The sequence below is a fragment of the Triticum urartu genome, chromosome 3A, assembly GCF_056163025.1.
Source record: "Triticum urartu cultivar PI428250 chromosome 3A, HENAU_Tu73, whole genome shotgun sequence".
NCBI lineage: Eukaryota > Viridiplantae > Streptophyta > Magnoliopsida > Poales > Poaceae > Triticum > Triticum urartu.
The window spans coordinates 271,183,963-271,186,235 of record NC_141875.1 but is presented as its reverse complement, the minus strand read 5'-3'; the positions used below and the strand labels follow the sequence as shown (position 1 = coordinate 271,186,235).

The 2,273-nt window shown below is 51.3% G+C and overlaps 1 protein-coding gene across 1 annotated transcript; it reads right to left on the bottom strand.

Annotated features, from left to right (window-relative positions):
- Window positions 1-924: 924 nt before the first annotated feature.
- Window positions 925-1,731, bottom strand: LOC147979427 (uncharacterized). The gene has a single exon (XM_087516744.1). The coding sequence runs from the start codon at window positions 1,729-1,731 to the stop codon at window positions 925-927; it is 807 nt and encodes a 268-aa protein (XP_087372870.1).
- Between the last annotated feature and the right edge of the window lie 542 nt (window positions 1,732-2,273).

Below are 2,273 nucleotides of genomic sequence, written 5' to 3'. Positions count from 1 at the left end.
GAGGGTATGGTCATCTTGCCTGAGATCCCGCAAGGAAGAAGAACGAGTCCATGAAGAAGACACACGGACATAGTCGAACGGGTCCTCACAGACGCGACATTATCGGAACCAACCCGAAGAAGCAAACACCGGAAAAAGCACACAACATAGTAAACAACCACCATATAAGCATGGCATGGTGCACAACCAAGTATGATGCATGTCCGGTTTAAATATGCATGGCATGGCAAAGGGCACAAACAAAACTACAAGTTAAGTGGAGCTCAATATGCAACGAGTTGCATATTGACGGAACACCACATCAATTATTTAGTTCTCTGTCATTTAGGTACCCAACAATATTAAATGTTGTTAAAACATGGCAAGAGGTGGGGCATAACAAAACTACACCATCTAAACAATTTAAATGGGACCGGATATGACAAATAACGAATCCGGTAAATCCCCATATGTAATTATCAATTTGGTGCAACAACAATTTTTAAACATTTAAACGTTATTATCATGATGCGAATGACATGTGCAAGTTTATGCAATTTTTTATTAAAAGTTGACATGAGCATTATGAAGCATTTGTCACCATGGTGCAATGGAAAGGGGTGCCATGGCAACGATAACGAAAACGGTGCCATGGTAGCATTCCGGTTCCGGGACTCGATTGAGATACCGACGCAAAGGGGAAGTGTGTGGAACATGACAAGCAAGGATGGTGGGGTGATCTTGGATATCGAGTTCCCACATGTCGTTGTCAAGGCAAAAAGAGGGGCGACATGCAAACGCGATCGTCTCATATCACATAATATGCATTCGGTCCACGGACGGTCGTGTCGATGGTTATACCTTTCGAAGCGTGCCTTATCGGAACGGATCAAGTTCGTAGAGGGAAGTAGGCGTTCTCGCGACGGAGGTAGTGGAAGTAGTTGTTCACGCGACGGTAGTCAGACTTGATGATACCGTTACACGGGTCTTCAGCAACGGTAGTGGTACCCATTTTGTAGTCGTGCACATTCCGTACATGTTCGAGGTCATGGCGAGGATCGTGACGTCCACGGAGTCTTCGAGGGTCGACGGTAGTGGTACTCGGGTCGTCGGCGACGGTAGTCGTTCTATGCATCGGGCGTCAAGGTACTTGCCGAGGTACTTGCTGTTCTTAGCGGTTCCGAAAACGGCGGTAGATGAACAAGATGCATCGTCGTGGAACTTGGCAAAAATCTCAAAGAAAATGTCTGACGGTCCACGTACGGGTCTTGGCGACATTCTTGCCCATCCAAAACAAAACAAGACATAAGGGCCTCTAGTGGACAGCGGGCGAGCAGCGGCAGAAGATGTCAAGCCATAGCTGCTCATGCCCAACAATGAAACAACCAAATCGGCCATGACTTGGAGCTGGTGCAGAGCATCAGGAGGCAGGGCGTTGCAGGAGAACAGGGCCGGAGATGGGGGGCGGTAGCACAGGAATGGTGGCTTCCTCAGGAGCCTCGGACGGCCATGGCGGCGCTGGTCGTCGGCATCAGGCTGCATGGCCTGCGGGCAGGCAGCGAGGGCAAGGAGGCAAGGCTTGCCGGCGGACCTGCTGCACCGGCTGACGGCGACGAAGGCAGAGGTGGGGAACGGCTTGGTCGTGGTGCGAGCGGAGGGAGGAGACGCGTGGAGGAGGCTCGCGGGCAGGCAGCAGCCATGCTGCACAGGGCTCCGGCTTGGGGAAGGCTTGGCGCAGGGTGACGGCGCCATGGGAGGTGCGCTGTAGAGGGAGAGAGGGAGGCGCACGGGATCGAGAAGGAGAGGTCGAGGGATCAGGCAGAGGGGAGAGGTCGAGGGATCTCCCGATCCCTCTGGCGGCGCTAGGAAACGAGGAGGAGAGGGAGATGGGATCGAGCGAAGGGGGCGCTCGGGGGGAGGACAAGGGGAATCGAGGGGATGGGGTCTCCTGGCGCTAGGTTAGGATTAGATGGGCCTGGAGGCCGGCCCAGTGGGGAGGGCGCCGGTTGGGCCTTAGAAGGCTGCGGGCCTGCTGGTTTTTCTCTTCCTCTCTCTCTTTCTCCAAAATCTCTTTTTCCATTAAAAAAACAAAACAGAAAAAGAGAAAGAAAAGAAAGAGAAGTTAGGGATGGAATCTGGGCATGGGGATAATTTTCACGGACTCGTAAAAATATTCATGGTCTGAGAAAATTAGAAGTGGCAAGATCGGAAGATATGAATTCAAACTCATTTGAATTTAATCAAATGGTTTGAAATAGGGCTAGGGTTTAGAAGTGCCTAGAAATGTTGAGAAT